General features: G+C 44.6%; 1 protein-coding gene across 5 annotated transcripts in view; it reads right to left on the reverse strand.

Moving 5' to 3' along the window:
• Nucleotides 1–13626, reverse strand: part of LOC118368381 (coiled-coil domain-containing protein 9B-like) — a 28408-nt gene that overhangs the window by 12399 nt on the left and 2383 nt on the right. For 3 of the 5 annotated variants that reach the window (XM_035752434.2, XM_035752430.2, XM_035752431.2), the window contains 5 exons: nt 8192–8296; nt 7789–7893; nt 6939–7094; nt 6570–6740; nt 2874–2945 (listed from right to left, as the gene is read on the reverse strand). In XM_035752434.2, coding sequence (XP_035608327.1) covers nt 2874–2945; nt 6570–6740; nt 6939–7094; nt 7789–7893; nt 8192–8281 — 594 coding nt within the window. In that variant the 5' untranslated portion in view covers nt 8282–8296. Of the gene's footprint in view, nt 1–2873; nt 2946–6569; nt 6741–6938; nt 7095–7788; nt 7894–8191; nt 8297–11306; nt 11483–11960; nt 12246–13626 lie in introns of those variants that run through there. The other 2 variants (XM_035752432.2, XM_035752435.2) reach the window with 2 other exon arrangements.

Raw genomic sequence — 13626 nt, forward strand, 5'->3', positions numbered from 1 at the left:
CTAAATCAATAGTTGTTTAATGGTCCGAAAATATTAACTTGCTTGACTGTTTGTTTACATGCAATATGCTTTGTGGACGTCACCGGACTGATGTTGCGCTCCGGTTTTGTGATGAAACAAAAAGGTGGTTGAATTTATTCTGCCACTGTTTTCTTATTTTCGTCTCAGCCTTAGGGCAATAGATCACGGTGGCGAGGTGTATGAACTAACAGGTTATAGAGCAAACAACGCAATTATCACAACACAGAGGTTGGAATACGTTGCTGTTTTTGGCTTGGCTTCCCCAGTGATTTTACCCACACCACTACCACTAATATGAGCTCCAGAAGTGGAAAATAATGAATTACATTAAGCTCTGAGAAATGCCCTTCACATCATCCACATGGCCCCAAAGATGCATCTCAAATGTCAATGAACTCTGCCTTAAGGGAGGTTAGATGCTTGGCAAAAGAAGGGAGAAGAACAAGGCTGGAAGTTGTCATTGCTAAGAGTGTGTGCAGGACAGAGGACGGTGAAGATACAGACACAATAACAGAGCTACCACTGTACAAACCAATGTGTGGTCTGTGGAGGGTTTTTACGACCGAACCAGAAGACAGACAGGGAGGGAGAGCGAGACAGGGAGGGGCAGTGACAGGGCACAGAGGGATAAAGTAGGGGCAGACAGAGGTGATGTTTTCCTCAAAAGGTGTGGACCAATCAGAGACAGGTAAACATGTGGCTCTCCTGCAGGTGGTATCGGGAACGTGGCATCCGTGATCATCCTCTCCTCGCTGTCTTTTCTCCACCAGTCCTGGAGGACGCAGGGTCCACAGGGGACAGCACGTCTCACATGTTCTAACAGGCCGGCCCCCGCTGGCTCCACCAGCCACACCACTAATTAGCACTTTCAATTTCCTGTCTCTGCAGGCGCTCTCTCCCAGGGTTACAGGGGCCAGGGAGGAGCCCAGGGGAGAACGACCGCCCCTCTGATTGAAGCCACAAAAGGTCAAGGCCGACCACAATACTGCAGTCAATGTTTTCAGAAAACAGGATCCCTCATTATTGTGAATGAGAAAATGTCAATCTTCGTGTAAATAACATTTAAAAAAATCAAAGACCATCATGGTACCAACAATTGCTTCTATTACACCAGATTTATGTCCCTGAACCACTTATTTCAAAATAAGTTATGGATAATTCAGTTGCTAATGACAGCCTGCAGTACCCCAGTCGGCCTTCAACGAGATACTCAATGAGAGGGGGCAGCACTGAGCTGTCAGAGAGGAAAAAGCGAAGCGAGAGGGTCCGTTCCCATCAAAATCTGTCCATGCGGGAATACAGCGATTCTGTTTATCAGTCTGCTTTATAAGCAGACCATCTGCCTTCCCTCCTTTAGTACAACGACTCACATTGTACACTGTATCTCTGGTTAAGTCTACATAAATCTCTCCCATGAGAGGCCATCTTACCAAGCTAAAACCAACTTCCTGAGCTTCAAACGCACCAATGATTCTTAGGAATGCATGGCGTGATGTCATCGATGGCTTTCTCCATTCATATACAGTCATTGGAGGAGCGGCACACTGGCCAACAGAAAGGACATGGGTCATATTCATTAGGGCATCGTAGCAAAATGAAAAACATACATTTCTTATTGGACAAGTACAATAAGTTTCATCTGTTTTCCTCCATTTGGTGTCCATTGAACACAACTCTGGGCTGTCTTGTCCTGAACTCTATGACCATACTTACTCTGAAGCAGTGTTGGATACTTCCCAAATATCAGAATAGAGCGTTGCACAGAACGAGGACGGAATAACGGAATCCACACATTAACTTAGTAGGAAATCAACTAAATGCATTGAACATATTAGAAAATTCATTAATTTGCCAAAGTTATTCATAAGACGAACCAAAGGCATCAGCGATTCGTATTTTCCTGCAATTTTCTGAAATGGCACAGGAATGCCACTCTCTATGTGTGTGCCTTTATCTGATGATGCTAATGATAACCTTCTTCTGGTAGATGGAAAGGCTTTCCCAAAAACCTTCTCAATTAAATGTTAACTACAAAGTAACCCATGCCTACCTAGCAGAATGATATCATGATTATTTGCATCAATCCAGTGGCCATTTGTTTAGCAAATTCTGCAATCATATGAGGGTTACAGAAACATCACTAACCAAACAACAGTCTTGCTGGTGCACTAAAGGGTACCTACACTCAAAAATCAAAATATACAGTATATTTTTTAGATTAACATTATAGTTTTCCCAGCCCTCAAAGTGTTCTCCTGATCTGGTTTAAGCATTGTTGTGGACTTACAACATCCATTTTTTATACTGGGAAAAACAGAAACCTGGAAAAAATGAATTTTGGGAAAAACTGAACTGAATCAGGCCCCACATTTTCTTAGGGCCCTCTCAGAAAAACTTCATATCTAGGCTTTAACAGAACAAAGCCGCTAACAAAGCTTTACTGGGGTGGATCTCTGATCTTGTTCTTCTTATGCAACACTGGCTTCCAAAAACCAGTCCAGATGGAAGAGGTTGACGAACTCATTGCATTCTCCACAATCAGGCTGAGAAGACAGCAAGGTAGTATAACAGAGTGGACATGAACAACATCACTTGTCATGTGACTCCTTCCCTCCTGCTCTGGCGGCTCTGTGCCCTCCCTCCTTGCCTACCTCCCTCCCTCTCTCTCTGCCTGCCTCCGAGTGTTTATGCCCTATATTTCACTGGAAATACTAACACACAGAAGGCACATGGGGACAGCTTACCTGGGGGGGGTGGAGGGTACTTGTGTTTTGGAAAAGAGGCAGTCTATCGTCACCTCAGAAGACAGGGAGTGTGGTCACAGAGGAATAGGAAGGGGTCTGGTCTCTTACCTGGTAGTAAGGCTCACACTCTGACAGCCAGTGACGCTCCTCTGTCACACCCTTTCCCTGCCCCCCTTCATCCTGAGAGAGAAAGAGAAAGAAAAAGAGAACGAGAGAACGAGCAAAAGAAAGTTATCAAATGACAACAAATGATGTATTCCTGTCCTCAGCAGGACAACAATTCATGCAGACTTTCAGAGAGCTACACTGCCCCCAAGTGGACATACAGTATCAAAGTATTTTTAACAGCCAACACCCTATGAATAGTCAGATCCCTCCTGAGCAGGAACAGCAGTACAGCAACAGCAGTAGATATACCTCAAACCCATCTTACCCAATCTTTTTTCGATGACTTTTCATATAATGCTATTTATAGTCTTGACACAGCACCATTGTCTTCCCAGTATCCATTCACTACAACGTTTCTATTGCCAACCTTCCACTATTGACTAAGGGCCTAGACCAGGGATCATCAACTAAATTCAGCCTCGGGCCAATTTTTTCTTGAGCGGAAAGTCAAGGAGCCATAACATAATTACAAATCATTTGTAGACTGCAAATTGACCACAAGAAGCCCAAACAGATATAATAGCTGACTAAAACTTAATCTTTTCAAACCTTGCTTACATTTGTACACAGTCACATATGTTATGCATGGGAATACTTTGGAACAGGTTTCCAAGATTACAAGAGCTGATTTGCTGGTGTTTTTACAGACTTACGTCCAACAATACAAAACACTGCCAGTTGGAGAACCCTGCCCGAGACTGCTGGTTCTACTAGTAAACATCTCCAGAACAGTGAGAGACACTGTGTGATAGAGGTACTGGGAATTCTGGAAAGAGTCAGGGAGACTGTCTGAGGAGTGATTTAGAATACCTTCAGAGTCACACCACTGAGCCTGGGATTTTGTTCCCTTGTGAGCACACACACAAAGGATCCCTCGCTCTCGCTCTCTTACAACTCTCTCTCTTTCCTCCCCATCTCACCCTCGTCATCCCTCTCTCACACTCTTTCATCTCCTCTCTCCTTCACCCTTCCTTGGCATGCTGCCCACTCGGTCCTGTCAGCGGCATAATGAGCCCATTCAGAACAAAAAGCAGCCAAATGTTAATTAGATTAAATCATTCTTTCATGATGGTGGGAATGAGGAAACAATGTGGAGGAGGAAAGCAGACTCTCCGTGGCTCAGGGGAGAAAGAGACTGGAAGCAGCATGTCTGCACGCCAGGTTCTCTTCTCCCCCTTACCCCTTCGTATCCCCAGGGCCTGTAATGATAGGTAGTGCCTCACGGTACTATCACCCTCATATTTTCCTACTGATACTCCAGCAGTCATCCTTTCCAGAGACTCCCAGTCTCAGCCCTCCTCACCATCCACCAGGAATGCTTCCTGTCTTCCCATCTTCCCCCTTTCTCAGGGACACTCCCATCCCTCCTCCTGTTCTGTCTCTGGGATACAGCAGCTACCCCACCCTCCACAATGGAGAGACTACCTGGTCTGGACAAACACAGAAGACCAGAGGAAGACAGGGCAGGGCAGGGCACAGTGGACCATAGAGTCAGCTGTGGATCAGTAGTGGCTATGCTGCTGCAGTAAGAGTGTTGGCTGTCTGAGGAGAGCATATGGGGGAGAGGCTCAAGAGGTGAACAACAGTATATAAGTAGGATCCAAGTGGACCAGGGAGAAAGGTCTAGTTTTCCACAGCTGAGGTGGCTCAAACACTGGCCATAGTTCAAACGCTAATTCAGTGAGCATGACATGACTAGGAGCGTCTGACCAGATAGATACAGGCCAGAAACACAGCCAGGAAACATCATGTTCACCCTGTAAATGTGTCACGTTAAATTGCTGGACCTGGCTGTAGCAGCAGGAGCCTGTAAACGCAGGGTAGGGTTCTAGATCATTCTAGAGCCTCTGTCTGTCCTGTCCCACACCACGCTACAACGTTGTGCATCCATCCTCTCCTCCTGCAACACTGATCTCTGTTCACAGAGCCCGTCAGACTGAGTTTCACATTTTAGTGTTGGAGGATCAACTGTCTGTGATGCGTATCAGCGCGTTGATTGGGCCAATGTGCGTGTGTGTTGATGTGAGTGCCAGACCACAGCCGGAGCACTAGCAGCTGTTCCAGAGACTCTGTGTGCCCAAGGGTCTAAATCAGAAACCGTATGGCAGCAGCCAGCAGTACTGTGTGTGAGTGTCCCCACATCTTCTATGAAACAACCTGCATCAGGCAGTTAATTAAAACTCTTCCATCTATAAGTATTTATAAACACCCATATCACTGCATCATAACTCATTAAGTCGTAAAGCTAAAGGCAGCACTACAAGGCAGGATGTTAGAGCATCGTAATTATCCTTACATTTTCCTTGAAATAAGCAAGCTATGATTAAACAATGGCTCCTAAAAGCTAAACAAAAGAAAGAAAAACACAAAAAGACCTTGGAGGAAATACACACACATTTTCCAAGTTATTCACTGCAGTCATTCCCAACGGCCAGACCAGTGTGAGTGAGCGTAATGAAAGCCCTGGATCAGCTAGATAAATACTTCTCCCTACAGTCTCATTATGGCCATAACAGCCAGGCCACTGTAAAGACAGAGGGACTAACAAGCTGTATGTCTGCTGAGCGCTCTCAGCTCTGTCTGAATACAGCAGCTACATCCCACCAGGACTGCTTGAGGGGCTCTGCTACGGCTCTCCAGATCAGACCTCTGTGGAAAAAAGACGCCATTTACCATCGAATGGGATATTTACATGTTTTAACACATGTATGTGAACTGAGGGCTCTCAGACGTGACTAGCTACTCCAGCCACCCTGGTCATAGAGTGTTCTCTCTGCTACCGCACGGCAAGGGGTACCGGAGCGCCAAGTCTAGGTCCAAGAGGCTTCTAAACAGCTTCTACCCCCAAGTCATAAGACTCCTGAACATCTAATCAAATGGCTACCCAGACCATTTGCATTGCCCCCCCTCCCTCTTTTACAATGCTGCTACTCTCTGTTATTATCTATGTATAGTCACTTTAATAACTCTACCTACATGTACATATTACCTCAGTTACCTCGACTAACTGGTGCCCTCGTACATTGACTCTGTACCGGTACCCCCTGTATATATTCTCGCTATTGTTATTTTACTGCTGCTCTTTAATTACTTGTTACTTTTATTTTAATTTATATTTTTACTTAAAACTGCATTGTTGGTTAAGGGCTTGTAAGTAAGCGTTTCACTGTAAACAATACAATTTGATTTGATTTTCTAGCTACACCCCAGCAGGCCTGACGAGCTCCAGGCCAGACCAGTGTGACAGAACAGTTCCCAGTCCCGCCCCCTAACCAATCACCACCCCTGGGGCCCTCCCCCTGTCCAACAGCCTCTGTGCTTCTTCACAGGACGGGAGTTGCCTGCTGACATGTCTGACAACTGTGTAAAACAAGACAGCATTGTATGAGAGAACAGACACGAGAGAGGAGAGGGTGGCTTAATTAACAACAAGGTAAAGAGCAGGGGAGGATGTGGAGGCAATATAAACTAGCCAATGTCTTGATAGTGTAAAAAGTACATAGTCACTGCTATATTTTCTAATAAAAAGCAGGCTGGTTTCCTCCAGGACTCTGTTTAGAGTGTGCAGCAGCACTTTTACTTATACCACAACGTCTCAAGTTATGATTCGGCCCAACGTGTGTATGCACTGCTGACCTGTGGTCCCGTGTCCTTCTTTGCTGCGTTAGTGTGCTGGTGTTTTCCTCTGCCTGCTGATTCCACAAGGTACTGGTGCAAGCCATCCTCTGTAAGGCTCTTCACATTCAGCAGACCGGGGGGACCTGGACCTGGTCTTCTCTCCAGCCTCTCACTCACCACCCTCTTACCCTGGGATCAAACAAACAGGGATCATCAGTCACATCAATATGGATCATTTACATGGGGTTAGGAGTTTCTCCTGACCAAATGACTTGATCAGGAAGAACTCCTGGTCCTAAACATCCTTCATATCGTTCAATGGCAATATTTGACCACAACTTAATAATTCCCCTACCGTCTCTCATAGACACCTGTCATGTTGTTTACCTTTGTGTTGCCAGCCATGGTGACCAGTAGCTGCTTCCTCCTGCCCCGTCCTGAGCCCAACAGGTTCCCCTCCGCCTCCCTCTCCCCAAGCTCCTGGACCCCCTTTGGGGTGGGAGAACCACCCGTGCCTGGTTTGGTCATCACAACACGAGCCTCCTGCTCAATAGCAAAGTGAACATGACAGTGTAAATCACTGAATTGGGATAATACATCTCTCTTGCTGATAAACATACACTGAGTGTAATAAACATTAGGAACACCTTCCTATTATTGAGTTGCACCCCCTTTTGGCTTCAGAACAGCCTTAATTCATCGGACTCTACAAGGTGTCGGAAGCGTTCCACAGGGATTCTGGACCTTGTTTACTCCAATGCTTCCCACAGTTTTGTCATGTCGGCTGGATGGTCTTGAAGCAGTGGACCAATGTTGATACATGCATTGTAGTTCTTGCCACACTCAAACCCGTGCGCCTGGCACCTACTACCACACCCCGTTCAAAGGCACTTAAATCTTTTGTCTTACCCATTCACCCACTGAATGGCACACATACACAATCCATGTCTCAGAATCCTTATTAAACCTGTCTCCTCCCCATCATCTACACAGATTGAAGTGGATTTAACAAGTGACATCAATAAGGGATCATACCTTTCACCTGGATTCACCTGATCATTGCATGTCATGGGAAGATCAATGTGTTTTGTACACTCAGTGTATATTTATGGACAAGGTGGGTCTTTCATCAAGATGGACAGGTCATTCTATTGGCAAGATTATTCATATTTCAGAAGTGTTCTGACAGGTAAAAGCATCTCTGTGTACATCTCTGTAGGGAGATCGGGTCACTCACGGTGGTAGACTTGTTGATGGTGATGGTCAAGTCCCCTGTGTTGCCCTTGGGACTCTGCAGTGCCATTCCTTCCTCCTCCGCTCTCTTTTTGTCCTCCTCTACCTCCTGTATGGAATGAAACAGAACATGAAACCCAGAACAACCAAAGGATCCTGATATTAGTCCTCAGCAAACCCTGTAAAAGACCTAAAATATTTGTTCAAATGCAGTCTTCACTCCATACTAGTTGTTAGAGAGAGACTTACATTATCTAAGGTTTCCAATGCCACTTGCCATTTTGTTAGGGATATGATGATTAAACCATTCCAGAAAGACGCCAGGTCTTTGTCAAGCTCAATCCCTCCTAGTTTTAAAAATGGTGTCCTTCTGTTTTCAGAGTAAGAACAGTAGAATACCAACTCACCTGGTACCTCTTCATGAGGGCTTCATTCTTCCTGCGGAGAGCCTCAATCTTTTTATCCAGCTCCACATCCTTCTGCTCCTTCTTCAGCATGACGTCACTGGAGGTCTGGAGAGGAGAGAGACGCACAACACTCATCTAATTAGAACTGTAGAATCTTGTGCTACTGGTCAGTGGCTACAGTCCCTACAGTAAACAGTCCATTATCCTGGACATGCTATGCTTGATGGGCATTCAGAATGATGAACTCGCAGCAAAAGCAGGCCAAAAACTTAAGACTGTTCTCTCTGCTACCATATGGAAACCGGTACCGGAGCACCAAGTCTAAGTCCAAGAGGCTTCTAAACAGCTTCTACCCCCAAGCCACCTGAACACCTAATCAAATGGCTACCCAGAATATTTGCGTTGCCTACCTGCCACCCCTATTCATTTTTTCATGTGTTCCATCGCAAACTGTCCATAGACATAAAGCACCCAGCTACTATCCAATCAAAGCCATATTGACATTATCCCACCCCTGGTCCCACTATTGGCTTAAAAAGTCCAACGTAACACAATATCTGCCAATTAATTTCCAGCAATATTGCCCTTCTGTCTGTTTGGTGCGTACAGTTGTCCATCATCAGTCAGTATGTAGCCAATTAGCGATGTTAATGATACCCGGCATCTTGTGGGTAGATGGTCTTTCCCCTTCTTAATTAAATATAAAACTGCAAAGTTGGCTTCCCAGACAGAACTATTTCATGATTCATTTGGACATTGTTTTGCAGCAGTAAGCCTTACTGCAGAAACATTGCTAAACCGACACATTCCTCTCTTGAGAGGTTCGCAATTAGGGGAATTAGACTCATAAATCAAGATTTGTCCATTGACATGGAATTTTTTGTTGTTTCTCTATGAATAATTGTAATATTGAGAGTAAAAAACTTGCAACTCCGGAAAAAGAAAAACGGAGAAAACAGATTTCTGGAAAATACAAAATATAATGTTATGGGGCCTGTCATGCCCATTGCTGTTTATTAACCATTACCAGAAAACACATCTCTTACAATAGAAAAATGCACCTTGAAGTGTCACAGGGTAGAGGAGAAGACAAGAATGTGCCTATTTTAAAGCTAAAAAAAAAAATAACCTCGCAATATGTTGGAGACCCCTGCATTACAGAAGGCAGCTAGGCCTAACAGCTGGTGTGTGGACAAACACATTTTTTAAATGTATCCAGGGCACACAAACCAGTGATGGGGAATCTAATCTAAAATACAATCGGATTCAACTTTGGTTCTTCCCCTTCTGATCATAAGAATTCTTGTAGCAGTCTCTAATGGCGTTAATTTAAATGGCTGCAGCGTGGGCTAAAGGGCACGTGTATGACAGGCCAGAGGGAGCAGAGTACATGTAAAGTAATGCAGGACTCTTTCTGTTTCACTATACAGACAAGACTATCTGACTGTATATATGATACGATGGAAAGAAAAGTAGCCTACGATCACGACACTCAATGAAGAAAAACACATTTGGGAGCCGCAAACAAAAAGCAGACGTGCTTACGGCCAACTGTACAAAACAGCAGATTTGATCTCATCTTATGATTATTTTATCTGTTAAGATTGCAGCATGGTCATTCCACGTGGGTCCTTTAGATGTAACTCCAGCGGTGTCTGTGCTGAACTGACACCTGTGTATGATGAGTAAAACTTAAGACTTTGGAACACGTTTTCAAAAGGCAAATGGATGCCCTGAGCAGAGCTAGTGATGGAGCATCGAATAACACTGGTTTCCTCTCCAGGCGTAGTGAACGCCCACACCACTCAACAGCCCTTCACAGTTCTCACAGCAAAATGTCAGATCGCATTGGCTCTGCACTCTGTACTCAGCAATGTGAGATGAAACTCTCAACGTTCACTAGATCCTTTCATATAAGCCGAGCACTCATGATGTGACTAAACCTTGAGCTCCAACAATACATACACAAAGGCACATGCACACACTCAAACAAGCACCATGTGTGCTGTCAATTAAGGATGCTTACAATTCAACCTGTCAGCATGAAATAAATGCAATTCCACTTTGTCATTCCCCTGTCATCTGTGTAATGAGTTTATCATTAGGAGCACTGTATACAGCAAATAATGCTAATGGTGAGACTAAAAAAATTATACAACCAACAAGTGAAGTGGCCATAACAAAACAAAACTAGACCCAGGCCTTAATCAAATCTACTCATACACTTACTTGACATCAGAGGCAGTATGACAACAACCCTAACCCATAACAAACATTTACACCTTTCAAACCTGTGCTGTACAATTCCCCCTATAAAATGGGGCTACTGCATACCTTGCAGACAGCAAGACAGAGAAAGGCAGGAGGTGGCACTCACTGCAAAGCTGCCTGCCTGCCAGTTACCCGCCGTCGCCACAGTGACGACAAAAGAGAATCCTGGCTGCTCAATGTGACATTCCGCTCAGTGCAGAACAATGAGTCACAGCGTAGCCTACACAACACAGCATTTGTACAGGATCCTTCCATGCCGTTCCACTGCCATTGCACTGTCACTGCCCTGGCCGCAAATAATGGCTGCCAGACTCCTAGCGCAGATGGTAGGAGATTTTGGAGGAGGGGCGTTGGTCAGACGTCTTGTTTTTAAAATTGACTGAAGAAAAGAATATCGTATTATTTGAAGCTCCATGTTAAAAATGACCAACATTCACATTCATCATGAACCTAAAAAAAATGCAGGTTGAATATGGCACATTCATTTTTTAATGGACATTTTTTTAATGGACATACTGACAATTTTAAAATCAGTTCCAGTGCAGCATAGCCAATAGCAATGATTCACAGACAGCCCAATAGGAACATTAGCAAAATAGCTTTAAAAAGGTGCAATATGCAAAAACTAAACTTAAGAACGGAAGCATAGAAATAGTGCACATAGAACAGATCTACCACTTCTTAGACTTGCTTTCAATGAGAATGACAGATCTATAAATCAAATTGCGATGTGAATTTGGTCAGGCCGCCTCCAAAAAATGACATACTGCAGCTTAACGGGACAAGAGAGCATAAAATCCAATCTAAAGCTTTTGAAAACAGTGAGATAGAAATTGGGACTCACAGAGAGGCGATGGGAAGTGCCAACTGCTTTAGAGCTTCTAGTTGTCAGGGTATCCAAACACAACAGGCCATGATCACACACCAGGAATAGGACAGCGAGGGAAAAGAACACCACCAGCTCTCACGCAGGCAAGTGGCAGCTCATGAGAATAGCCAGCTAAAGTATCAAAGTGAGTGAGAGAGACACCACAAGTTGAAAACGTGAGGGGGACGTGGATTTACCCTTCAGGGTTCGAGGTACCTCTTTTCTCCCACTCGGAGTCCCTCTCACTGTGATCGCCTGTGAAGGGTGTGGGTCCTTAGCATACGGTAGCTGGCTCAGACCCACACACGTAAACATACACACACAGGCTGTGGGACTGTCAGCTAATGGCACCCATGCCCAGGCAGGGAGGCCTGCGGAACTGAGGCTGGCAGAGCATTTCGCCTTAATCCCTACCCACCCAGCGACCCCAGCATCTACTGGAGGACCACGGTGGAGAATAGAGCAAGCACATCTGACTGAAGCCCTGCATTTACTTACAGCTACAACCTCTAGCTGAAGAGAGCAGGGAGGAAGTAGAGACGAGCCTGTAGCAGGAGACAACGAGAGTAAGGAGAGAAAGAACTAGAGATGCGAGAACTAGAGCGAGAGAGAGAGAGAGAATACACTCACAGGTCTCTCCATGTCAGCATTGAAACCTGGGCTGGGTCCAAACGCGAAGCAGCAGCCGAAGCGGCAGAGTCCGCGATCATGCCTTGATTACAATGAACCAAGTTGGGCGGACAGCCAAGACATCTAACAAATGCACAGAGCGCCACTGTTAATGGATTTTACAGCGCCTGCCCGCTTGCTCTCGCACTCACCCTCTCTCCATCCTTCCCACTCTCACACACATGCTCTTGCGCTTTCCATTTCTCACTCTCTGGGGCACTTGCTCTCAGTTAAAATTACCCTTTTCCCTCCTCCCCCTGTCCTCTGCTCAAAACACAATGGTTAAATACTGCCCCCCTCCCAATACATGCACTCAACCCTCTCTGAATTTAAAGGGAACCGGGAGATTATTTTAAGTTAGTGTTACCAAACACATGCTGTCTTCCTGAGCATGATTACAACCCCTCAAATACTAATAACAGCAGTCCAGTCAGTGTTATATTTGCAGCCACTGTCAATGTTATTCCAAACATGTCCCAGCCAGTAATGAGATGCATGTATTTGATTGTTAGAACAATTCCCCCTACCATCTCTTTAACAGCTGGTTTGCATGCGAGTGCCCAGACAGGGTATGCGTTGGGGGTTGGATGGGGGGGGGGTTGCCTGCAGGATTTCCCACGACTCCTTCTGCAGTCAGACAAATGCCAGACTGCTCAGGAAGCAGCAGGGAAATCAAAATGCTGTGACTTGCAGTCAGTCACATAGTTTTCCCAGAGTGCTTCAGACACACAGATAGCTTCTTTGATAGAGTAGGGCAATTCCACGGTAACGGAATTACATTGAGACTCAGTTTTGTCTATTTAAAATGTATGCCAAACAAAACACATTTATTTAAAAGTTTAACAAACTCTATGCACAATGACTAGGTTTAAAAATTTCCACTGAAAAAATTACAAAAACACAATTAAGTGGAAGAACTGTGCAGATGCAAACCTTGGTAAAAGAATTACAGTAAAATCTCCCTCAGTTTATGTGACCACGTTTCCCCTCAAAAATATCTGCTCCGAATTTAAAGATGTCGGCAGAAAGAATGGAGTGTCACAATACATCTTCATCTTGAAAATAATCTATTTTGGTTATTGAACTACAGTAAGTGAAGTGGATTTACACCCGGTAACAGAATTACAGAAATGGAATTACATCATGGCTCCCTGATCTGTAGTACACAGAAATGCATAATTATGGGTATGAATGTCATTCTCCATATGTTTCACAAGTTTGGTCGTAAAGTAATAAAGTAGAGTAAATTATACTGTACTCTAGTGTGCTCTACTGTACAGTATTGTACTGAACATTTACCTACTTTTTTTAACTGTCGTGTACCGTGATATCCAAACTTGTGAAACATACATCTATGATAAATCCAGTCCATCTGTGGACGTTGAAATCAAGGCCAGGGTGGACTGAACAAATTTAAACTACTTGTCAAAGTCCATGGACGTCCGGTGTCAGTTGGTGCACAGTGGCTGAGGATGCTGGATACAGTAAATGGAAAGAAAGGGGGCTTTCTTGGTAAGAGCTGGGAGAGTTGATATTAGAGAGTGAGTGAGAACACTGTTTTAACACTCTTGGTTTGACCACCAGATGCCAGAAAGGGCAAAGAAAACAGCTATTAGCTGAACATAAA

The sequence above is a fragment of the Oncorhynchus keta genome, chromosome 35, assembly GCF_023373465.1.
Source record: "Oncorhynchus keta strain PuntledgeMale-10-30-2019 chromosome 35, Oket_V2, whole genome shotgun sequence".
Taxonomy (NCBI): Eukaryota; Metazoa; Chordata; class Actinopteri; order Salmoniformes; family Salmonidae; genus Oncorhynchus; species Oncorhynchus keta.